Source organism: Nicotiana tomentosiformis, chromosome 4 (genome assembly GCF_000390325.3).
Source record: "Nicotiana tomentosiformis chromosome 4, ASM39032v3, whole genome shotgun sequence".
In the NCBI taxonomy this organism is placed as follows: Eukaryota; Viridiplantae; Streptophyta; class Magnoliopsida; order Solanales; family Solanaceae; genus Nicotiana; species Nicotiana tomentosiformis.
Genome location: NC_090815.1, coordinates 51149408 through 51173724, shown reverse-complemented (window position 1 = coordinate 51173724; position 24317 = coordinate 51149408). Strand labels below are relative to the sequence as shown.

The 24317-nt window shown below is 41.4% G+C and overlaps 2 protein-coding genes across 2 annotated transcripts; one reads left to right on the top strand and one right to left on the bottom strand.

Annotated features, from left to right (window-relative positions):
* Positions 1-13195: 13195 nt before the first annotated feature.
* Positions 13196-13765, top strand: LOC138909662 (uncharacterized). The gene has a single exon (XM_070200873.1). The coding sequence runs from the start codon at positions 13196-13198 to the stop codon at positions 13763-13765; it is 570 nt and encodes a 189-aa protein (XP_070056974.1).
* A 1581-nt stretch (positions 13766-15346) lies between these two features.
* On the bottom strand, positions 15347-17240 carry LOC138909661 (uncharacterized). Its single transcript, XM_070200872.1, has 3 exons — positions 16980-17240; positions 16377-16651; positions 15347-15848 (listed from the first exon to the last, which is right to left on the bottom strand). Exons 1-3 carry the CDS (start codon positions 17238-17240, stop codon positions 15347-15349), a joined length of 1038 nt encoding a protein of 345 aa, XP_070056973.1.
* Positions 17241-24317: the final 7077 nt, after the last annotated feature.

Genomic DNA, 24317 nt, shown 5'->3' with positions numbered 1-24317 from the left:
TGATGTTCCTACCTCTGTATGAGCTTTGAAACTTGAGCTTAGGGTCTGTTTAATATGTTAATCATTCACTTAGAACTTGAGGTATAGTTATAAGAAATAAAACTATTTTTGTGTCGCTCTGTTAAGAAAAGTCATGCTTCTGTGGTAGGGAATGTTACAGTAGTTGGTTTAAATTGAAGAGCCTCATTGGCACTTAAACCTATAAAGAAAAATCAGTCGTTAGTGGTTAGGAGTATTTGGGAATAGAGTTTAACTCTAGGTTGGGCTGCCCTCCCTAACACAAGCATTGCCCTAGACCTTGAGACCCTTGAGAACTTTGAAGTGTCGAGGGATTCAAAGGGGGCATCGACTTTGAGTGAAATTCTTTCCTTAGCCCTTAATTCATTGACACTTGTTATTCTCTTTCGGTTTAGTGTTTAATGACAACAAAAGGTGTTCGATGTGGATCATTATCTATACATAACCATCACATTAGTCTAACATTCTTAGTGTTTAAATACTGTTAGTTATCTTTCCTTTATTCTTCGCTTGCAAGTTTCGTGTATGAGCATGTATATAGTGTTATCTTTCTAATGACTTTCTCTCTTCTTTTTTTCCGAACATGTACAATGGCTTGGGCCTGCTGAGTTCTTAAACAACTTAGGCCCAAATCCAACATTGCTATATCCTGGGAGTCTAGAGTTAGCTGTCATCCCTGTTACTGCTGGGCCTGCCTCTGTGAGGCCCAAAACCCAAAGTCCTTTCTTTCCCTTTACTCCTTTATTTACTGCTTTCGCTATTCTATAGTTCAACATTGTCGTTGTCCTTTATTATGTTCATGTTGTTTTATCTCATTTGTATAAATAATGATATATTGGATTGAATGCTTTACTTTATGTCTTAGTTATATAAAACAATTTAGGCAAGCCTTAAAGAACCAAGGATTAAAATAAGCATTAGTTAGTAATTAATCCTACATTCATTAATCATAAGTTATTTATGTTGTTAATATACTATGCCTTGCTAACTCTTCTAAAAGATTTTTGAAGCCCCAAAAGTCTAAGAAAAGGCTGCGGTCCCTCTTTCAAAAAAAATAATAGAACTAAATTGCGAGTTTATTTTTCTAAAAAGAAATCAGCTCCTTTCGAAAATCAAGATGCTGTCGCTTCGAACCAAGATTTTCAAACGATTCCTTCAAGCCCAATATTTAAAAGCCAAGGTATATCTTAGGCTTATTTTCATAACAGCTTCGCCTTACTAGAGTAATATGAACTTCCATGCTCTAGGAACAAAATATTTTAACTTAGCTTTTCTTTTACACATTTTCATACAAACATCACATCTTTTCAAGCTCTTTTCAAGCATATATACACTAACATTATTTTTCTAAGATTCTTCTATAAACCCATACCTCTTTAAACTACACTTTTCCTTTATAGGTGTTATGCCCTAATATATGATAATCCACACTCTGTAAACATTAGTTAAGCATAGTACAAGCAATTAGTCCTAAATCTAGTCTAAGTCCAATGGAGCTACCTCTGGTAGATTTTAAGGGGTGCCTAAAACTTTCTCCTTAGAAGAACAAGAACCCTTACCCATAATCTCACCGGCTAGCAGACTAATAAAGAATATGACCTTTAGTAATTAAATAGGTACCCTAGTATACCTTTAAGTATTAAGTGGAAACTCTCTTTCATCAACAACAGAGAAACCACAAGTTGAATCTTGTTTTGACTCGTGCAAAATAGGGTGCAACAACATGGCGACTCTGCTGGGGAATCACACTTAGGTTCTGACATTAGCAGACTTAGACTGAATTTGGCATTTAGATTTGTGCGTACATTGCTTTAACTGTATTTAATATGCCATACATGCTTACCTGCCTTTTTTGTTCCTTATGCTTTGCCTATTATCATGCTTATTATTGCTACACCCTTATCTGTTACCGCTTTACATATACTGTCATCACACTTCTTCCTATCGAGTCTTGTCCATACACTATCACACACGATGGCACGTGAGGGTTGTCTTTTACACCCCTCTGAACCTTCTTTTAAAAAAACTTTAGTTTTAGAGAATGGCTTTGTCAGGTCAACTAACATAACTTCTCGCAGTCTTCAGTCCAATTCAAAAGAAGGAAACACTCTACTCTAGCAAAAATAAGTCATATTACATAAACCTTAGGTGAGTCTGTCCTTGGCATTATCACACAATTAGGAAACCACCCTGATATGAACGGGTCATGCACCCAACGATAAGACTTCTGTGGAAAGACGAATAAACCTGACGAGACACCTAAAGATCCGAAACAATCACTTAACAAAACCTTTCTTCACCCGCTTCAGAAATGGAAATCAACAAAAACATCTCCGAGATCAATATGGTGTTGGGAGCGCCACACAAGTTGAAGCAGTGGTGGAAGAATATCTGTCGAGAACTTGGAGATGAGATTCGGACACACTTGGGGGCACTGACCGCTTTCCTAAACACCCGAGCGGACAGGGTGCTCACTAGTCTATTGATAGAGTTCGGGGATCCAGCTATAGTGTTGTTGAAGTTTGTTGATTGTAAGTTAGTACCAACATTGGAAGAAGTTACTAGTTTCACGGTGCTGCCATTTACAAGGAGGAGACCAATACTACCAGTCACTATGCACGGTTATAGGTTCCTAGATGCTATGGGTCTAGCTAACAGTCGAAGTTTGTGGAATATCAAGGACTGATAGGTGAGCCTAGATCAATTGTTCAATAGATTTGGACATCGTGAAAGCTACAAGTGGTACTCGGGGGAATTTCAGTGTGATCAAGCAACGTGGGAGAGTCTTAGGCACATCACGTTTTCATTGGCACTGTTGGGATTATTGGTCTTCCCGCAGAGAATAGGTCGGATCAACATCAATTTGTTACTCATGGTTCTGGCGATCTTCCGTGGAAACCTCCAAGCTACTTTAGTACCGATGGTGCTAGCTGATATTCTAAGGGATTTGTCTGCATGTGCACGGGAGTATGATTTCTTTAAGGGATGTAACTTGCTGCTTCAGATCTGGGCCACAGAACATTTCTTCTAGCTAGAGGCCACCGTTGACTACTTTGTGGGCGTCAGCAACATGATCCGTAGTCTCAATGAGAGGATGAGACATTGGGTCTCCCCATATGGGCAATAAGAGTGGAGAGAAATGCTGACTAAATTAAGTGGAGAACGGGTCAATTGGAAGCTATCATAGTTTGGCGGGAGGGCAATCTTAAGAACTCCTCAAAAATACTTCATTGTGCTGATAGGATTTGAGGGCATCCAACCATACTTACCCTTGCGGGTTCTTAGACAGTTCGGGATGATTCGAGATATGCCTCTATGGACGAGGACGATGCTATATAAGGATGAGTACAACGGATAAATTCCAATACAAAGGATATGAAGGTCACAAGAAGAGTGGAACGATATGGTCACAATGCCGATTGGTTAAAACTTGTGGTGCACTCCGGAGAAGTATGTCTGGATCAACGAGGAAGACGAGCTAGCCCGACCAAGTAGAGAGGGTATAGCCTGAATGGAGGATGCATTGGCTGCTTTGCAAATATACCATGAGATTCTGCCACACTACCTTGTGACTACCTCGATGCACCGTCAAGTGGTCCCAGGATCCATTGATCACATGATTCCACCCACCGAAGATGATGACCGGGTAGTAGAGTGCATCCAGATAGTATCTGAGATAGAGCCGGAAGGAGATCTAGGAGAGGAGTGTGAGTTCAATGATGACGAAGAGGAGTTTGAAGAAGATCTGGAGGACGAGCCAGAAGAAGAAGAAGAGATGGGGAATGATTCCAGGGATGGTTACTAGAAGTTGGTTGATTTTCCCTTCTTTCCCACTTTGTATCTTTATCCCCAGATTTCTTAATTTTCCCTAAGGGGAAGTTGTTCAAGCCCATGCATTTCTATGAATATAAGAAATAGTGATGTAACCTCTATTCCCACTTAACTCAATCCAAACACTATCAATGAAAACAAACTTTCTTCGGAGCTAAATGTGTCAAGTCTAATTGTTTGTCAAACATTCGCAATTTAGGCCCACCTTCGGCAATGAGAGGTCCCACGAATTCTAGGAAAATGCTCTTGCCTGAATACATGAATTAATTGCTTTGTGTGATCTTTGCTTGTATTTTGTTTTTAACAAATATACTACTAGGCGGGTTGCCAGTAGCTATTTTATTAATAACAAAAGAAAATAAAAACCACAACAGAAGAGTACAAGTAAGGGGGACAAAAGATACAGTAGTGTTGCCTCTATGCCTTGGCTATATAATCACTCATCTGCGCCTCCATTGCCTAAGATGGCAGCCTCATGTAGAGGATCATGGTGTAGCTGCCGGATGAAGTCTCACGAGGGCATATAAACTCATAGCCGCTTAGATCTTCCCAAAGGCATAGCAATATAGCTCACACATAATGTGCTAGACCTTACCTTACAAATCCTATTGAGGCGTAATAAACCTCATCTATTAGCAAGCATGAAGAAAATACGAACTGGAAAGAACTAAGTACTCTATGATCATCACAGAGTTTACAACATACCCTGTGATGATATTACAAATTCTGATACTTAGAAAATGATAAAATAAAACAATGTAAAAAATTGAGTTTTGCCCTTCTTTTTTCAACCTTGTGCACTCTTCAATTTATAGCTCATTGGCTTCTTCTTCTATTGTCTTCAAATATTCTTCAAACTTTATCATTTCTTTTTTGATTTATTTGACCTTGTGGAGGTGGTAGGGACACTCACCTTTTACTTTGCAGGTCTCATTGGTGGTTTCCTAATGACAACCTCTTGTGTTGCTTTGCCATCCCAGTTATGTTGCCTTTTATGTGCCTTCTTTTTGTTTTTGTTTGATCCACTTCACACATGTCTAGGTGAAAGATCTCCCTCCCTAGCTATAATGTTGAAGGTGGCATCCAGTAGTTCATCCTCATCTCCTTCTTCATAAAAGTCTTGGCCCATATGCAACCCAAAATCATCAATATGATTGTTGCCGGTGACTAGTGCACCTTGATCATTCCTTGGATTATTAAATGCTGTCAATTTGTCTAAATCATGAGACACAAGTGCATGGAGGATATCGCTCGGTGTCCGTAGTTTTCTCTCCTCCAACGTAATAACTGGTACATTTAAATTCTGCTGCTGCTGTCCAACATTTGGAACTTTTATTACTGCATCAGGGGTGCTTGCAATTTTATGCTGCTGTCCAGCAACTCACAATATTGCCGCATATTAATCATCCACACAAGCAACAGTTGGATTGCTCGTGATAATCTGCTGCTGCCCAGTCCTCTTTGTTACTGCATTTTTCATCAAAAAAGCACCAGATGTGCTTGTTCCAACAAGTTTCTGCCTAGTTTTAGGAACAAAAGTTGGGGCCTTAGCGTTAGGTTTGTTGCTTGTACTTCACATTGAAGAGATGCCAATATTTGGCAATGATGGTGAGCCAACTGATATCACCCCTTCATCTTCACTATTTTTACCAGCTTCATTAGTCGAATCCCCAGCAATTTCGTCAGACCAGTTCTCTTCTTCATCCTCCTCACATTGGTCAGCCCAAAGTTTAGATTTAGTAACCATCGCCCTCCCATTTGCTTGTATAACTTCGTTGTTATTTCTAGTAGACAGCGTCAATTACCCTGACTCACCTCCATATTCACCAAAAGATTCCAAAGATAGTGATGGCAATTCAAACACGGAGGTGTTCAACGTTACCAATGGTTGTTTAACCATAGTAGTATGCAACATCATTGCGTTCTGGGCATCTTTGATGATTTGTTCCACGTGAGGACTGGAAAATTGCAAGGTCGGAGTATTGGAGCTATGTGCTTGATTGCTCGTTAGCTCCTACACAACTGCAACTATGTCTTTTGATGCATGTACTGGAACACCAGAATTCTGCTGGTTTTTTGTACTGCCTAGAGACCTCTCTTGCATATTTTTTGAATTTGCACTTATCTCCTTATGTTGCAAATCTTTCTCACCATGTTCATGTCCACATACCAAAGTATCAAATGAGTTAAAACACCTTAAGGTTTCTGCTGCTCACTCCAGATGTTTTTGATCTGAAGACACATTCTTGCTAGGTGATCGATGCACTACCGACCAAACCTTAGCATGTGGTTGTTTCCCATGTTGAGAACCTGCTTCTAATGTATCAGCAGCCTTCTTGTTAGCAGATGTTCCACCAATTGCACTAGCATCTCCCTTGCCAAGAATTCCAGTAACACTATCTCCCTTGCCAAGTTCCTGTCCTTTCCTGTTAGCAATAGTATGTTTAGAAGTTATTTTAGTAGCCTGTTGATCCTTGGCTTTTCCTTGGTTGTTAGGAGTTTGCCCATAACCTTCAACACCTATTACTGTTGCATTATTTTTGATTACTTGAGCAGCTGCAACTGATGCACTATCATCCTTCTTCAGCTGAAGATGCCCATGTTTTTCCATTGCATTAACCCTTGTAACATCCATATTCAGAGCAGCAGTAGTGACAATTCTCTGCTCATCAGTTTTTCCAGTTGTATCCAATGCAGCAGCAGCCTGAGTACTACTGGAAACTCCTCGATTAGTTGCCTATCCTCCCCTATTAGCAGCAGTAGGTATAGTTATTGCTTGTGTACCCTGTTGATCATTTTCCTTCACTTGGCCATTAGAATACTGCCCACTCCGTTTAACACTAGATCCACTAATACCAACAACATCTAGACTAGATGTATGGACAGCTGCTTCAAGAGTATCAGTTGCGACACATCGTGCACCTACTATTAATGAAACAGTACCAGTTTTACGTAGATTATTAAACACCTACACAGCTAATTCGTCCTCATTCTCACCAGCAACCTTGTCAATATTATCCTTCCCTACATGTGACTCTAAAGCTATGTTAATCCTGGCTAATGCTCAACTAATAGTAACTACATTAGCCTCACGATCACCTCTTGTATTATGAGCCATCCCCTGCTCCAGTCGAATTTCACGATTTTGTTCAACAATGACCACACCTCTACTCTTCATAGTAGACTGTTTTTGAACATCATTAGGTTGCATCTGCACCACTTGCTGCTTACCACTGTTGTTATCTTTTTCTGGAATTTCCACAACAATTTGGGCAGCTCTTTTAGCATTCAAAAAGTATCTAGCATCCCCCTGTAATTGCTCAATATTACTCACATCAATATCAAGCATATTACTATCAATTGTTGCCTCCTTTGCCTTCAAGTCCTATCCAGATTTTCCATTCATCGTTCTACAAGCTCTTTCCGCATGCCCTTGATGTTTGCAATAAGTGCAGTACTTTGGAAGATTTTTGTACACCACCTCTTGGTAATGCACTGCAGATTTACCAGAAACTTTGTCCACAATATGTAGCCTAACCTTTTTAGGATGTTTGTTAAGAAGACCAAGTATAACATTGACCCTAGCAGCACTTGGTCTCATTCTCTTTTGTGTTGCCTTGTCCTTAGCAAGAGCTTTACCCACAACTGAAGCAATAGACATTAACGACCTTTTAGATAAACAATTAGGTGGCAACCCATGAAGGGAAATCCACACAACTACCAGAGACGTTTCCTCCTTTGGATTAAATCCTACTGTCCATGGAAAAGATCTAAAGAAGTATTCATCACCTTTGGATTTAATATATCCAGTGGACCTTGACAGGAACTGAACATAATTGTTATTTAAATCAAACCTTACCAATAGATGATGAAACTCAAGCTATCCAATGTTACAACGACCTTGAATGTCGAATTGCGATGGAAAAATCCTTCTAATCTCGGTAGATCGGGTTTTCCATATGAAAGCTTCACCACAAATGCTTGATGCAGTCCTTCTATTGTAAAATCATTAACCTCCTCCATGGTAAATTCTATCGTTGGTTCTCCATGAACGAACTTAACTGGAAACAACTTGATTTTTTACGATGTTGGGGCAAATTCTTTTGGGTGAAGCTGCGCAGCATAAGTTTGTTTTGGAATAAGGTTAGGAATTGTTTCATTAATGTTATAGATAGGCTCTCCTACAGCCAATGGCTGGGGAGAGGTCACGGCAGACATGGCTGCTCAAAGCTCCATAAGCAGTCACACAAAGAAGAAGAGAGAGGAAAAAGTATTTTTCTAGAGAGAGAGTCTGGTTAGTTTGAAATAGTTTGTAGTGGGGTTTATCTTTGCTTGTATAAATGAAGAAACTGACTTCTTTTTTTCTTTTTTTTCTTTTCTTACTTTATTATTACTTCCCAAAAGAAAGTTAGTTTGTGTTGACCCAAAACTGGCGGAACCACAGTACAACTTAAGATCAAAGGGGAATATGTCCTCCATAGAAAACCCAACCAAACATGCTCTGGTTATAGTTGATAGCCCGGGGCGATCATGAGAGAAAGAGGATACAAGGAATGATGAACACGTGGCCAGGATGGCTCAGGAGATGGATTCTTTAAGGGATGAAGTACAACATATCAGGGTACTAGCACATCTGGCTGTGGCAACGCCCCCTCAACCACCTCGCTTTACTTCTTTGGATTCAATCCTGGATCACTTTTCTTCTACATCACGCCAAACCAACAACACCAACACTTCAGCCCCCACCAGTCAAATCATACCTCCAGTAACCCCCATAACCTAATCATCCTATCCACACTCTCTACGTACCGCAGTATATTCAAACATCACAAAACCCGCCTATTACCACTAACACAACTCACACCCCTCCTTGCGACGGAGTCACTTTTACCACTCACCAAAATCAGCACATACATGTGTCACATACCGTCACCTATGAGCGATATGTTCTTCATGTATATGTCGATTCTGAACCTACATTTACAATGCCTGTCACAGTCAGGGTTCCTTATGAGATTGACAAATACGCTGAAATGGAAAGGGAAACTAGGCGTAAGGAAGAGGAGTTAGTGTATGAGAAGCTACAAATCTTAAGAAAACAAATGAAAAACCTCCAAGTGGCTTGGGTAAGTGAAAGTTTGGACTACGAGGATCTGTGTATCCATCCGGATATAGATATGCCAGTAGGGTATAAGCCTCTGAAGTTCAATATCTTTGATAGGACGGGTGATCCCCGCGCACATTTGAGGGCATATTGTGACAAGTTAGTTGGAGTGGGAAGGAACGAGAAGCTGAGAATGAAGTTGTTCATAAAGAGCCTGACGGGAGAAACACTTACCTGGTATACTTGATAATATCCGTGAAATTGGAGAACATGGCAAGATATGGTGTAAGATTTCATGAATCACTTTCGATTCAACATAGAGCACTCCCGATAGGTTCGCACTGGTAAACCTGCAGAAAAAGTCATCCGAGTCATTCCAAGAATATGCACTTCGGGTGAAGGTCAAAAGCTGCCAGGGCATAACCTCCATTGGACGACAGTGAATTAACCAAGTATTTCATCAGGGCCCAGGAAGGGTTATACTTTGAATAAACGATGGGTATGATGGGACATAAATTCCTTGAACTGGTCAGGATGGGAGATTTCATAGAAAAAGGTATAAATCTGGCAAAGCACAATCCATGACTGCACTACAAGCGGACAGCAATGCAATCAAATCAAGGTCAATCGGTAGCAGAAAGATGAAAAAAGAAGAAGTCTCAGCAGTTGTCCCTTACTATCAACCTAACCCACATTATGGAAACACTTCTTATTCCCCGAACAATCATTCACCACCACCCGCTTACACTCCAGTCTACAACACCCAGGCTTATTACCACCCCTAGTCTCAATATAACCCTCCTCGAGCCCATAACAACATAAATCCACAACAACCATATGCTCCAGTCTAAACTACCACTCACAAAAATTGACCCACTTATGCACTATGCCCTCGTCCCAATTTTGAAGAGAGGGGTCCCATAAATTATCCCTCGATTGCCGAGCCTTTGGCCCATATGTTCAAAATATTGAGGAGAGCAAGATTGATACATCCTGTGGATGGAAGGGTTCCTGAGTATCCATCAAAGTATTTTGATGCAACCAAAAGGTGTGTGTACCATTTAAACATGCCTAGGCATTATATTGAAGATTATATCAAGTTAAAAAATGAAATTGAAATACTGATCAAGAGCAGGGCCATTCAGTGCACTCTGGTTTCGCCCAATGTGAATCAAAATCCACTGCCAAATCACCAGAATCAGGGGGTCAATATGTTCACCTTGGACGAAGAATATGATTTCAAAGGAACTATTGTCACAATCTGAAATGCAAAGGCTGCGAGGATCTCACGTCAAAGGACTTCGATGATCACAGTACAAGTAAGGCCCACGGTGACAGTTTAGACTTATCAGTTAAAACTTGCCATTGCTACAGAGGATGAAGAGAGTCAGGAATACAAAACTGTCCCATGGACATACCGGCAAAAGGGGAAGGTCAAGATGACAGACTCTGCAACAGCCCTTGATATGACTAGGTCAGGGAGATGTTACGCTCCTGAAGATGCAAATCGAGAGAATTTGGAAAGAGAGAATATTCAAAGAAGGAACAGAACAGAACCCGAAGCCGCAAAATTCTAGAAAAGAATTCCGACTAAAGAGTACTCCGTGGAGGAGGAGCTGAAGAAAACTCCGGTGCAAATATCAATCATGGACTTGCTAATGAGCTCCAACACTCATAAGGATACCCTGATATAAGTAATAAGTAGGTTAAGTGTGCCAAGAAATACCACTAGTGAGGCGCTGACTGCAACAATTGGGAAAATAGTTGAAACAAATATGATCACTTTCAGTAGGGACGATCTTCCTATCAAAGGTGTAAGTCACAACAAAGCTCTTGATATCATTGTCAAATATGGGGACAAGGTGATGTCCCAAGTACTGGTTGATGGAGGGTCAGGAGTGAACCTCTGTCTGCTCTCCACTTTGCAGGAGTTGGGAATCCATCTGAGTGATGTCAAGTAAAGCCATGTGAGGGTAAGGGCTTTTGATGGTTTGCAGAAGGATGTTATCGGAAAAATTTATTAGGCTTTGCAGATTGGACATGTTGAATTTCCCTTATTGTTTCAATAATGGATATTTCCTCTTCATACAACTTGTTGCTGAGAAGGCCCTAGATATACAAGATAGGGGCCGTCCCATCCACCCTACACCAATGCATGAAATTTGAGTGGGGATCTCAGGAGATCTTGGTCCATGGCAAATGGGGCCAATTAGCTTATTTGGAGCATGTAGTCCCATTCATTGAAGGGCTAGACAAAGTTGCTTTCCATGCAGTGGAAATCATGCAGACCACCGAAATAGAAGAGACTCAACAAAACTTGGGAATGCAGTCGCCGTATAGATCCAAGATGGCCATGAGGGAGATAATGATATATGGATACAAAATAGGAACCGGGCTAGAAGCCAGGTCATACGGGATTACAGAGCCAATTGAACCAAATGAGCAGAGAGGTAGAGCTGGCATAGGATATCAGCCTCCAATGGGGAAAACTCATACTAGTAGCTCCAGCAAAAAGGTTTTTGTGAAAGAGCATATTTCGAGTACGAGCCAGAGTTCAGCACTGGAAGATGATATCATCAACGGAATGGGAAGACTGTTCGTGGCTATGATTGAAGAATTATGTGAAGAGACTAACTTCAAGACACCGACCATCAGGAATGCCGAACTATGAGAAGAGCTGCGGAATTGGATTGCCAGTCCATCTTTGATTCGCCGGGAGTCTTGGTAGTGTAGAACTGTAAAAGTTTTCTTTTAATAGCGCACAGTCAATTGCATCCTGCACCGTGTATGTCATTTTTGTCATTTGCCTCTTCTGAACGCTTAGATGTCCCTCTTTTGATGAAATGAAAAGAATCATTTTCTTAAAATATTGCAACTTTATTTATCGCTTCATTTATACTTAGTTTTTCATTTCAGTAATCAAAACGATAAGAACCTCTGTTTCGCGATTGTGACATGTAACGAAACTGTCGAGCAAAATAATCCAAATTATGAGGAATACGATGAGAGTATGATGCCAGAAAATCTCCCACAAGAGATCGAATAACTGAAGAGTAAAAAAAAAGCCCAACCTCAAAGAAACAGAAGTGGTCAAGCTTAGAAGCGAAGAAAACGTGAAAGAAACCTGAATCAGAATTCACCTAAAAGCTGAGTAGAGGGAAAAACTAGTGGAGCTCCTCCGACAATACATCAATGAGTTTGCATGGTCAGATGATGACATGCCTGGATTAAATACTGTCATTGTCTCGCATCGACTGCCTACCGATCCCGCCAGACCGCCAGTCAAGCAAAAACCTAGAAAATTGAAGCCTGATTTGAGTATGGGGATAAAGGAGGAAGGAACCAAGCAGATAGAGGCGAATGTGGTAAGGGTCACCAATTATCTCAGCTGGTTGGAAAATATCGTCCTAGTACCCAAGAATGACGATAAGATCAATAAATGCGTGCATTATCGAGATCTTAACAAAGTTAGTCCAAAGGAAAAAACAGCCTTGACCATAACTTGGGGAGTCTACTGCTATAGAGTCATGCTGTTTGGTCTCAAGATCGCCGGTGCCACTTACATGAGGGCCATCACGACTCTTTTTCATGACATGATTCACAAGGATATTGAAGTATATCTAGATGATGTCATAATCAAGTATCGAAAGAGTTCAAGGCACATGGACAATTTGAAGATATTTTTCCAGCGCTGCGGATATACAACCTTTATCGTAAATAGAAAAGGGATAGAAATGGACCCATCAAAAATCATGGACATTAAGTAATTGCCACCTCCAAAGAATACGAAAGATGTTATGAGTTTCATGGGTAGACTGAATTACATCAGTTGTTTCATAGCTTAGTCTACAATAATCTGTGAACCCATTTTCATGTTGATAAAAAAAGATGCTTCCACAAAATGGACAGAAGAGTGTCAAAAATCCTTCAACAGAATTAAGGAGTATTTTTCAAATCCACCAGTGATGGTTCCCCCCGAGCTCGGGAAGCCATTGTTACTATATTTGTTAGTCTTGGATAATGCCTTCGGTTGTGTGTTAGGACAGCATGACGAAACTGGGAGAAAGGACCAGGCCATCTATTACTTAAGTAAGAAATTCACATTATGCGAGGCCAAATACACTTTGATAGAATGCACTTGCCGTGCTCTGACTTGGATCGCACAGAAACTAAGGCACTATATGTCAACCTACGCATATGATATCTCGGCTCGAACCGGTCTAGTACATGATTTAGAATACGATGCCTACCAGAAATCTAGCTAAATGGAAAATTCTCCTCAACGAATTTGACATTGTGTACGTAACTGAAAAGGCTATCAAGGGGCAAGCTTTACCTGACCACAATGCAGAGAATCCAGTGGATGGGGATTATGAGCCACTCACTACCTATTTTCCTGATGAAGAGGTATTATTTGCCGGAGAAGATACTGTAGAGTCATACCTTGGATGGGGAATGTTTTTCGATGGAGTAGCAAACTTCAAAGGAGTTGAAATTGGGGCAGTCCTAATTTTGGAGTCCAAAAAGTACTATCCAACATCGACAAAGATAAGACTCCCTTGTACCAATAATATGGCTGAATACGAAGCATACATCCTTGGGATCGGAATGGCAGTCGACATGAACATCAAAGAACTTTTGGTTATAGGGGATTCCGATCTATTTATACACCAAGTCCAAGGAGAGTGGTCTACCAAAAATGTCAAGCTCCTTCCGTACCAGCACCGCATAAAAGAGTTATGCAAGAAGTTCACGAAGATCGAGTTTAAGCACGTCCCGAGGATTCAAAACGAGTTCGCCGACGTGTTGTAGCTCTTTCGTCCACGATTCAGCATCCTGAAAAGAAGTACATCGACCCTATCGAGGTAGAGATCAGGCATCAACATGCCTATTGCTTACATGTAGATGAAGAGCCATATGGTAAACCACGATACCATGACGTGAGGAGATTCCTCGCAACCAGTGAGTACCCGGAGAATGCCACTAATAGTCAGAAGAGAGCCCTCAATAGGTTGGCGAATCAATTTTTCCTAAACGGGGATGTCCTGTATAGGAGGACCCCAAACTTGGGTTTGTTGAGATGTGTAGATGCTGCCGAAGTGACCAGGTTATTTGAAAAAATACATGAAGGACATGCGGACCCCATATAAACGGATGCACATTAGCCAAGAAGATCTTGAGAGCCGGATACTTTTCGATGTCTATGGAAAGTAATAGTATCCGCTATGTACATAAGTGTAACCAATGCCAGATTCACGAGGATTCCATCCGGGTTCTGCCTAATGAGTTGAATTTGATAGGTTAACCTGGGTCGTTCGCCACTTGGGGCATGGAAATGATTGGACCTATTGAGCCCGCTACATCAAATGGGCACCGCTTCATCAACAAGGCCATCACAAAGAAGGTAGTGGCAGATTTCGTTCGGAACAACATCATCTACCGATTTGGGGTACCTGAGTCAGTCATCACTGACAATGCCGCTAACCTCAATAGCGACCTCATGAGAGAAATCTTCTAGAAGTTTAGAATTGTGACACATTGTGCACCTACTATTAATGAAGCAGTACCGGCTTTACCTAGATTATTAAACACCTGCCCAGCTAATTCGTCCTCATTCTCACCAGCAACCTTGTCAATATTATCCTTCCCTATATGTGGCTCCAAAGCTGTATTAATCCTGGCTAATGCTCGATTAACAGTAACTACATTAGCCTCACGATCACCTGTTGTATTATGAGCCATCCCCTGCTCCAGTCGAATTTCACGATTTTGTTCAACAATGACCACACCTCTACTCTTCATAGTATACTGTTTTTGAACATCATTAGGTTGCATCTGCAGCACTTGTTGCTTACCATTGTTGTTATCTTTTTCTGGAATTTCCACAACAATTTGGCCAGCTCTTTTAGCATTCAAAAAGTCTCTAGCATCCCCTTGTAATTGCTCAATATTACTCACATCAATATCAAGCAGATTACTATCAATTGTTGCCTCCTTTGCCTTCACGTCCTATCCAGATTTTCCATTCATCTCTCTACAAGCTCTTTCCGCATGCCCTTGATATTTGCAATAAGTGCAATACTTTGGAAGGTTGTAGTACACCACCTCTTGGTAATGCACGACAGATTTACGAGAAACTTTGTTCACAATATGTAGCCTAACCTTTTTAGGATGTTTGTTAAGAAGATCAAGTATAACGTTGACCCGAGCAGCACTTGGTCTCGTTTTCTCTTGTGTTGCCTTGTCCATAGCAAGAGCTTTACCCACAGCTGAAGCAATAGACATTAACTACCTCTTAGCAAAACAATTAGGTGGCAACCCAGGAAGAGAAATCCACACAACTGCCAGAGACGTTTCCTCCTTTGGATTAAATCCTACTGTCCATGGAAAAGATCAAAAGAAGTATTCATCACCTTTGAATTTAATATATCCAGTGGACCTTGACAGGAACTGAACATCCATTTCTACCAAGATTAGAGATTCACCCAACAACACTGGGTGAACTACGTAAGGACCTTGCCAATCCGGTGTAAATTTTCCTTTGGCTTCTTCCTGGTGGGGAAAGATTTTCTTCAGAACCAAGTGCCCCGGTATGAACAGGCGAGACATCACCCTTTTATTAAATGCATTGGCCATCCTATTCTGATACAACTGACCATGGCATACTGCATCTATTCTCTTCTCATCGATGAGCATGAGTTTCTCCTGTTTGATCTGTATCCACTCTGCATCATCCAACTTGGCCTCTTGAATGACTCTTAAAGATGGTATCTCGACCTTCGCGAGTATCAAAGCTTCGGTGCCGTATACTAACATGTACGGCGTTGTCCCAGTGAATGTTCTCATGGTGGTCCGATAACCTAGTAAGGCGAAGGATAGTTTCTCATGCCATTGCCTGTGATTGTACACTATCTTTCACAGAATTCTCTTGATATTCTTGTCAGCTACCCCGACTTCCCCATTCATTTGTGGTCTGTAGGTTATGGAGTTGCGGTGTCGCAATTCTAAACTTCTCAAAGATTTCTCTCATGAGTTCGCTATTAAGGTTAGCGGCATTGTCAGTGATGATTGACTCACGTACCCCAAATCGGCAGACGATGTTGTTCCGAACGAAATCTGCCACTACCTTCTTTGTGACGGCCTTGTAGATGAAGCGGTGCCCATTTGATGTAGCGGGCTCAATAGGTCCAATCATTTCCATGCCCTAAGCGGCGAACGGCCCAGGTTAACCTATCAAATTCAACTCATTAGGCGGAACCCGGATGAAATCCTCGTGAATCTGGCATTGGTGACACTTCTGTACATAGCGGATACTATTACTTTCCATGGACATCGAAAAGTATCTGGCTCTCAAGATCTTCTTGGCTAATGTGCACCCGTTTATATGGGGTCCGCATGTCCTTCATGTGTTTCTTCAAATAACCTGGTCACTTCGGCGGCATCTACACATCTCAACAAACCCAAGTCTGGGGTCCTCCTATACAAGACATCCCCGTTTAGGAAAAAGTGATTCGCCAACCTCTTGAGGGCTCTCTTCTGACTATTAGTGGAATTCTCCGGGTACTCTCTAGTTGCGAGGAATCTCCTCACATCATGGTATCGTGGTTTACCATATGGCTCTTCATCTACATGTAAGCAATAGGCATGTTGATCCCTGATCTCTACCTTGATAGGGTCGATGTACTTCTTTTCAGGATGCTGAATCGTGGACGAAAGAGTTGCAACGCATCGGCGAACTCATTCTGAATCCTGGAGACGTGCTTGAACTCGATCTTCGTGAACTTCTTGCATAACTCTTTTACGAGGTGCAGGTACGGAAGGAGCTTGACATTTTTGGTAGACCACTCCCCTTGGACTTGGTGTATCAATAGATCAGAATACCCTATAACCAAAGTTCTTTGGCGTTCATGTGGACTGCCATTCCAATCCCAAGGATGCATGCTTCGTATTCAGCCATATTATTGGTACAAGGCAGTCTTATCTTTGCCGATGCTGGATAGTACTTTCTGGACTACGAAATTAGGACTGCCCCAATTTCAACTCCTTTGAAGTTTGCTACTCCATCGAAAAACATTCCCCATCCAAGGTATGACTCTGCAGTATCATCTCCGGCGAATAATACCTCTTCGTCAAGAAAATACGTATTAAGCGGCTCATAATCCCCGTCCGCTGTATTCTCTACGCTGTGGTCAGCTAAAGCTTGCCCCTTGATAGCCTTTTCAGTTATGTACACAATGTCAAATTCATTGAGGAGAATTTTCCATTTAGCTAGATTTCCGGTTGGCATCGGCTTCTGAAACATGTACTTGACTGGTTCGAGCCGAGATATCATATGCGCAGGTTGACATGTAGTGCCTTTGTTTCTGTGCGATCCAAGTCAGAGCACGGCAAGTGCATTCTATCAAAGTGTATTTGGCCTCGCATAATGTGAACTTCTTACTTAAGTAGTACATGGCCTGCTCCTTTCTCCCAGTTCTGTCATGTTGTCCCAACACACAACCAAAGGCATTATCCAAGACTAACAAATATAGTAACAATGGATTCCCGGGCTCGGAGGGAACCATCACTGGTGGATTTGACAAATACTCCTTAATTTTATTGAAGGCTTTCTGACACTCTCCTGTCCATTTTGTGGAAGCATCCTTTTTTATAAACATGAATATGGGTTCACAGATTACTTTAGACTAAGCTATGAAACAACTGATGTAATTCAGTCTACCCGTGAAACTCATAACATCTTTCGTATTCTTGGGAGGTGGTAATTCCGAAATGTCCTTGATTTTTGATGGGTCCATTTCTATCCCTTTTCTACTTACGATAAAGGTTGTATATCCAGAGCGCTGGAAAAATATCTTCAAATTGTCCATGTGCCTTGAACTCTTTCGAGACTTGATGATGACATCATCCACATATACTTCAATCTCCTTGTGAATCATATTGTGAAAAAAGGTCGTGATGGCCCTCATGTAAGTGGCACCGGCGTACTTGAGACCAAACAACATGACTCTATAGCAATAGACTCCCCAAGTTATGGTGAAGGCTATTTTTTCCTTTGGACTAGCTTTGTTGAGATCTCGATAATCCACGCATATATTGATCTTCTCGTCATTCTTGGGTACTAGGACGATATTTTCCAACCAGCTGAGATAATTGGTGACCCTTACCACATTCGCCTCTATCTGCTTGGTTACTTCCTCCTTTATCCTCATACTCAAATCGGGCTTCAATTTTCTAGGTTTTTGCTTGACTGGCGGTCTGGCGGGATCGGTAGGCAGTCGATGCGAGACAATGACAATATTTAATCCAGGCATGTCATCATCTGACCATGCGAACTCATCGATGTATTTTTGGTGGAACTCTACTAGTTTTCCCTCTACTCAGCTTCTAGGTGAATGCTGATTCTGGTTTTTTCACGTTTTCTTCGCTTCTAAGCTTGACCACTTCCGTTTCTTTGAGGTTGGGCTTTTTTTTACTCTCCAGTTATTCGATCTCTTGTGGGATATTGTCTGGCATCATACTCTCATCGTATTCCTCGTAATTTGGATCATTTTGCTCGACAGTTTCGTTACATGTCGCAATCGCGAAACAGAGGTTTTTATCATTTTGATTACTGAAAAGAAAAACTAAGTATAAATGAAGCGATAAATAAAGTTGCAATATTTTAAGAAAATGATTCTTTTCATTTCATCAAAAGAGGAACATCTAAGCGTTCAGAAGAGGCAAATGACAAAAATGACATACACGGTGCAGGACGCAATTGACTGTGCGCTATTAAAAAGAAAACTTTTACAGTTCTACACTACCAAGACTCCCGGCGAATCAAAGATAAACTGGCAGTCCAATTTCGCAGCTCTTCTTATGGTTCGGCATTACTGATGGTCGGTGTCTTGATGTTAATCCCTTCACATAATTCTTCAATCATAGCCACGAACAGTCTTCCCATTCCATTGATGATATCATCTTCCAGTGCTGAACTCTGGCTCGTACTCGAAATATGCTCTTTCATAAAAACCTTTTTGCTGGAGCTATTAGTATGAGTTTTCCCCATTGGAGGCTGATATCCTATGCCAGCCCTACCTCTCTGCTCATTTGGTTCAATTGGCTCTGTAATCCCGTATGACCTGGCTTCTAGCCCGATTCCTGTTTCGAATCCATATTTCATCATCTCCCTCATGGCCATCAAGGATCTATACGGCGACTGCATTCCCAAGTTTTGTTGAGTCTCTTCTATTTCAGTGGTCCGCATGATTTCCACCGCATGGAAAGCAACTTTGTCTAGCCCTTCAATGAATGGGACTACATACTCCAAATAAGCTAATTGGACCCATTTGCCATGGACCACAATCTCCAGAGATCCCCACTCAAATTTCATGCATTGGTGTAGGGTGGATGGGACGGCCCCTACCATGTGTATCTTGGGCCTTCTCAGCAACAAGTTGTATCAAGAGGAAATATCCATTACTTGAAACAATAAGGGAAATTCAACCTGTCCAACCTGTAAAGCTTAATAAATTTCTCCGATAACATCCTTCTACGAACCATCAAAAGCCCTTACCCTCACATGGCTTTACTTGACATCACTCAGATGGATTCCCAACTCCTGCAAAGTAGAGAGAAAACAGAGGTTCACCCCTGACCCTCTATCAACCAGTACTTGGGACATCACCTTGTCCCCACATTTGACAGTGATATCAAGAGCTTTGTTGTGACTACGCCTTTGATAGGAAGATCGTCCCTTCTGAAAGTGATCATATTTGTTTCAACTATTTTCCCAATTGTTGCAGTAAGCCCCTCACTAGTGGTATTTCTTGGCACACTTAACCTACTTATTACTTTTATCAGGGCATCCTTATGAGTGTCAGAGCTCAGCAGCAAGTCCATGATTGATATTTGCGTCAGATTTTTCTTCACCTCCTCTTCCACGGAGTACTCTTTGGTCGACATTCTCTTCCAGAATTTTGCAGCTGCGGGGTCTGTTCTGTTCCTTCTTTGAATCTGCTCTCTTCCCAAATTCCCTCGATTTGCATCTTCGGGAGCGTAATATCTCCCTGACCTAGTCATATCAAGGGCTGTTGCAGATTCTGTCATCTTGACCTTCCCCTTTTGCTGGTATGTCCATTGGACAGTTTTTTATTCCCGACTTTCTTCATCCTCTGTAGCAATGGCAAGTTTTAACTGATAAGTTTGAACTGTCACCGTGGGCCTTACTTGTACTATGATCATCGGAGTCCTTTGAGGTGTGATCCTCGCAGCCTTTGCATTTCAGATTGTGACAATAGTTCCTTTGAAATCATATTCTTCGTCCAAGGAGATCATGATGACCCCCTGATTCCGGTGATTTGGCAGTGGATTTCGATTCACATTGGGCGAAACCAGAGTGCACTGAATGGCCCTGCTCTTGATCAGTGTTTCAATTTCATTTTTTAACTTGATACAATCTTCAATATAATGCCCAGGCATGTTTGAATGGTACACACACCTTTTGGTTGCATCAAAATACTTTGATGGATACTCAGGAACCCTTCCATCGACTGGATGTATCAATCTTGCTCTCCTCAATCTTTTGAACAAATGGGCCAAAGGCTCAGCAATCGAGGGATAATTTCTGTGACTCCTCTCTTCGAAATTAGGACGAGGGCATAGTGCATAAGTGGGTCGATTTTTGTGAGTGGTAGTTTAGACTGGAGCATATGGTCGTTGTGGATTTATGTTGTTATGGGTTCGAGGAGGGTTATATTGAGACTAGGGGTGGTAATAAGCCTGGGTGTTGTAGACTGGAGTGTAAGCGGGTGGTGGTGAATGATTGTTCGGGGAATAAGAAGTGTTTCCATAATGTGGGTTAGGTTGATAGTAAGGGACAACTGCTGAGACTTCTTCTTTTTTCATCTTTCCACTACCAATTGACCTTGATTTGATTGCATTGCTGGCCACTTGCAGTGCAGTCATGGATTGTGCTTTGCCAGATTTATACCTTCTTCTATGAAATCTCCCATCCTGACCAGTTCAAGGAATTTATGTCCCATCATACCCATCGTTTATTCAAAGTATATCCCTTCCTGGGCCCTGATGAAATACTTGGTTAATTCACTGTCGTCCAATGGAGGTTATGCCCTGGCGGCTTTTGACCTTCACCCGAAGTGCATATTCTTGGAATGACTCGGACGACTTATTCTGCAGGTTTACCAGTGCGAACCTATCAGGAGTGCTCTGTGTTGAATCGAAAGTGATTCATGAAATCTTACGCCATATCTTGCCATGTTCTCCAATTTCACGGATCTTATCGAGTATACCAGGTAAGTGTTTCTCCCGTCAGGCTCTTTATGAACAACTTCATTCTCAGCTTCTCGTTCCTTCCCACTCCAACTAACTTGTCACAATATGCCCTCAAATGTGTGCGGGGATCACCCGTCCTATCAAAGATATCAAACTTCGGAGGCTTATACCCTAATGGCATATCTACATCTGGATGGATACACAGATCCTCGTAGTCCAAACTTTCACTTACCCAAGCCACTTGGAGGTTTTTCATTTGTTTTCTTAAGATTTGTAGCTTCTCAGACACTGACTCCTCTTCCTTACGCCTAGTTTCCCTTTCCATTTCAGCGTATTGATCAATCTCATAAGGCACCCTGACTGTGACAGGCATTGTAAAGGTAGGTTCAGAAATGACATATACATGAAGAACATATCGCTCATAGGTGACGGTATGTGACACATGTATGTGCTGATTTTGGTGAGTGGTAAAAGTGACTCCGTCGCAAGGAGGGGTGTGAGTTGTGTTAGTGGTAATAGGCGGGTTTTGTGACGTTTGAACGTACTGCAGTACGTAGGGAGTGTGGATAGGATGATTAGGTTATGGGTGTTACTGGAGGTATGATTTGACTGGTGGGGACTGAAGTCGGGGTGTTGTTGGTTTGGCGTGATGTAGAAGGAAAGTGGTCAGGGATTGAATCCAAAGAAGAAAAGCGAGGTGGTTGAGGGAGCGTTGTCACAGCCAGATGTGCTAGTTCCCTGATATGTTGTACTTCCTCCCTTAAAGAATCCATCTCCTGAACCATCCTGGCCACGTGTTCATCATTCCTTGTATCGTCTTTCTCTCCTGATCACCCCGGGCTATCAGCTATGACCAGAGCATGTTTGGTTGGGTTTTCTGTGGAGGACATTTTCCCCTTTGATCTTAAGTTGTACTGTGTTCCGCCAGTTTTGGGTCAACACAAACCAACTTTCTTTTGGGAAGTAATAATAAAGTAAGAAAAGAAAAAAAAGAAAAAAAATAAGTTAGTTTCTTCATTTATACAAGCAAAGATAAACCCCACTACAAACTATTTCAAACTAACCGGACTCTCTCTCTAGAAAAATGCTCTTTCCTATGTCTTCTTCTTTGTGCGACTGCTTATGGAGCATTGAGCAGCCATGTCTGCCATGACCTCTCCCCAGCCATTGGCTGTAGGAGAGCATATCCATAACATTAATGAAACAATTCCTAACCTTATTCCAAAACAAACTTATGCTGCGCAGCTTCACCCAAAAGAATCTGCCCCAACATCATAAAAAATCGAGTTGTTTCCAGTTAAGTTTGTTCATGGAGAACCAACGATAGAATTTACCATGGAGGAGGTTAATGATTTTACAAGAGAAGAAGGACTTCATCAAGCATTTGTGGTGAAGCTTTCATATGGAAAACCCGATCTACCGGAGATTAGAAGGATTTTTCCATCGCAATTCAACATTCAAGGTTGTTGTAACATTGGATAGCTTAAGTTTCGTCATTTGTTAGTAAGGTTTGATTTAAATAACAACACGAAGACCATCAACTCAGACACAATCAAGAGATACTATTTTTGAAGAAAATAGAGTTAGGTTTTGCTGTAACAGAACTACGTTCAACCTGAGGTCCCACGTAGGGTTCAGTTTATCTCCCTCCTTTATTTTGTGATAGAAAATCCAAATATCATTTTTTGTATGTTGCTGTAGAACTATGCCGACTTGATTTCCTCAGGGAGAAACACGTAGGAAATCCTCATCGGATTCAGTCGTCTTTTGTAATTGAACTACGTTCTAGCCTGGTTACATTTGAATACGTAGGCAGTCTGAGTCAGACTCGGCCATTTCATTCTTAATCTCATCATTTTGCATCGATTGTAATAGAACTACATTTTGACCTAATTCCATTTGGATACATAGGTTACCTGAGTCAGGTTGGGTCATCTTCATCATTTTTTTATCATCATCCATGAACTACGCTCATACCTGAGTCCATTATGGATATGCAGGAAACCTGAAGGGGTTCAGTCATAACCTTAGGAAAAACCTTTGTAATGCATTAGTTCGAATTAGGACACAGTCGCAACGACAAGCAGCTTCATTGTCAAAGCATCACGAAGGATCGACATCAACAAGATAGAGTTTTCAAGAAGCAACGCTCGCGTTTGGAGAACCTTTCGTTGCATGTCGTAATTTGGAAGGACGACATTTGTCTTAAAACAATGTTTTTCAAAAAACTTATTTTCTAAAAAATACAATAATTTGTTCTACATAATGAACTTTGTGGCGTAGCCATATCAAGGGCCGGGGTAAAACCAACATTGTGGTCGACACAAACCAACTCCCCCACTCCCACTAAGAAATTTTCTTTGAGTGCAGGGTCAACAGAAAGCAAGGAAATGTTGGGACCACATTGGGGCAAATGACGGATCCCTCACTTTCCCAGGATTATCACCCTTTCTCCTTTGTTTAAATTTTTCTGTTACAACTGAAACTAATCATTGAATCCTTTGCAGGTATCTTGGAATCAGATTGTAGATGCGGAAAAAGCACATTGTATATAGCAAACTGCCTACTTAAACAATTGGAGCAACTTGTACAAAATGAATTGTTGGCTTCGCCAATTAAAGCCCTGTATATAGCAAACCGACTGCTCAAACAATAGGAGCACCTAGTACAAAATGAAGCGCTGGCTTCGCCAATTGAAGCCCTGTATATAGCAAACCGCCCGCTCTACCAATCAGAGCACCCTGTACAAAACGAGCCACCGGCTTCATCAATTGGAGTCCTGTATATAGCAAATCATCATCTCAATCGATCAGAGCGCCCTGTACAAAGAAAATGTCAATTTTGCCAATCGAAGCCTTGTATATAGCAAATTGCTCGCAGAACAATCCGCATCATCACTCTGTTACAACGAATCGATGGCTCGTCATCGACTTTCTGCCAATCGATGGCTGCAACTTAGCTTCGCAGTCAAGAATATCTCTTGGGCTTGCTTTTCTTTTCTTTGCTATTATCTTGAATGTTTTGAGTTTTTGCTCATGCAGCTTCAGACACGATTATGTTTTAAGTCAATCGCTCCCAAGTGGAGATTACT

Bases quoted from the DNA above. Each gene is read 5' to 3' on its own strand.
- LOC138909661 (XM_070200872.1), bottom strand. From the start codon at position 17,240: ATGCCAACCGGAAATCTAGCTAAATGGAAAATTCTCCTCAATGAATTT. The intron at 16,652-16,979 runs GTCCTAATTTCG...TCCACGATTCAG, and splicing joins AAGGAGTTGAAATTGGGGCA to CATCCTGAAAAGAAGTACAT. The intron at 15,849-16,376 runs GTTATTTGAAGA...GTACAATCACAG, and splicing joins GATGCCGCCGAAGTGACCAG to GCAATGGCATGAGAAACTAT.
- LOC138909662 (XM_070200873.1), top strand. From the start codon at position 13,196: ATGCCTACCAGAAATCTAGCTAAATGGAAAATTCTCCTCAACGAATTT.